The 1,574-nt window shown below is 29.4% G+C and overlaps 1 protein-coding gene across 1 annotated transcript; it reads left to right on the top strand.

The window, feature by feature from the left end:
- Nucleotides 1–323: 323 nt before the first annotated feature.
- Nucleotides 324–557, top strand: BDBG_04362 (uncharacterized protein; the record flags this gene model as incomplete). Its single annotated transcript, XM_031721638.1, has 1 exon — nucleotides 324–557. The coding sequence occupies one exon, from the start codon at nucleotides 324–326 to the stop codon at nucleotides 555–557; it is 234 nt and encodes a 77-aa protein (XP_031578271.1).
- Between the last annotated feature and the right edge of the window lie 1,017 nt (nucleotides 558–1,574).

Genomic DNA, 1,574 nt, shown 5'->3' with positions numbered 1-1,574 from the left:
TGCAGATGACACTATCTATGAGAGATTGAAGAAGAAGACAGTGAAGAGTCTTATACAGTAGCAGTGAGATCAGAAGAAGTTCTGAGAATGATTTGAGACTAAGATGAAGAGAGAGAGAGAGAAGAAGAGTGTTACTGTAAATAAGCAGTAGCAGAAGAAGATTGAGAGAGTGTTAAAGCAGAAGATAAAGAAGTCAAAACTGATAAGTTTTTTATTTATTGAGAGATAGTAATTTTTGATAATGCTTCTATTCTCTAATTGATTAGCAGAAGCTGACAGAGAAGAAGGGAATTGAGACCTTGTTCAGATCTTGAATGCACTTCATGATTCAGAATATTGAGAAGGCAGCTCTGCTCTCTGAGCATGTCAATCTGCTTATCACTGAGGTGGAACCTGAGGCAGCAAACCAGGAAATGTGGGATTTTGAGACACAGGTTGACCTGACTAAGAGAGAGCAGCAGAAACCCTTCTCTGAGAAGGCAGCAGAGAGAGATTTTGAGATGATTATCATCTCAAATAAGAAGGAGAAGAAGAAGAAGAAGAAGAATGAGAAGTGAATTATGAAGAATGATAAGAAGAATGAGAAAGAGCAGAAAGATGATAAGTAGAAAAAGTTTTTTTCTTTTTATATTAGTTAGTTATAAGTTCATAATTATTAATAATTGAAATTAATTTTGAGTTTTTAAAAATTATTGTACAAGTTGTAATCAAGTCAGGAATAATATATATATATATATATATCTATAATGTATAAGTATCAACATTTTTTCAACATTGATATTCATAATTATTAATATATTTTTAATGATATTATCTGGTAATGCAATTTAGTAACACTCTCTTTCACAATATTAATATATTTCAAGAAATATGACAGAGATTAATCAAGATTGTTTATTTACTTTTATACATTAATGATATTCAATCTGAGTTAGTACTAAAATTATAACTAAGTTAAGAAACAAGATTATTTTCTCTTATATTAATTCTTCTTACACACATCAGTGATCAGTTATTGAAAATAAATTGTCATCTTTCTCAAATTATTATCATATCTTCTGAATTCACTTCTTTCACTTCTTTTACTTCTATTGAAGATTCACAAACTCTTCAAGAAATCACTGTGAATCACAAAGTCTATATTGTTTACAATTCAACATAGAATACTCTCTTTCAGTTATAATCACTTCATTCTTCACATCTGATTCCAGGTCATAAAATTTATGAAAAACTCAACACAAACATTGAGATGAACTATGAAATAATTATCAACAGATTATATTGCAGATTACTGAAGAGTCATCTCTCTCCTGCAATCACTGTAACTTCATTCAGAAACATTCATCATAAACTGATTATAACTCTGAAGAAATTTTCTGACATCTGAAGTCATCAGAAAGCAGACAATAAAAGAAAAATAATCAGAAGATTACTACTGAGCTGATAAGTTACTCTATCAGATAATAATTTTTAATAACACTAACTTTCTAATTTGAAGGAAATCATGTGAAAATGATCACATATCAGTACTCCGATTTCATAACTCTTATCTGATAACTTCTGTAAATAATTAC

The sequence above is a fragment of the Blastomyces gilchristii genome (genome assembly GCF_000003855.2).
Source record: "Blastomyces gilchristii SLH14081 genomic scaffold supercont1.7, whole genome shotgun sequence".
In the NCBI taxonomy this organism is placed as follows: Eukaryota; Fungi; Ascomycota; class Eurotiomycetes; order Onygenales; family Ajellomycetaceae; genus Blastomyces; species Blastomyces gilchristii.
Note: the sequence above shows the minus strand (reverse complement) of the source record. Positions and strands in the feature narration are given on the sequence as shown.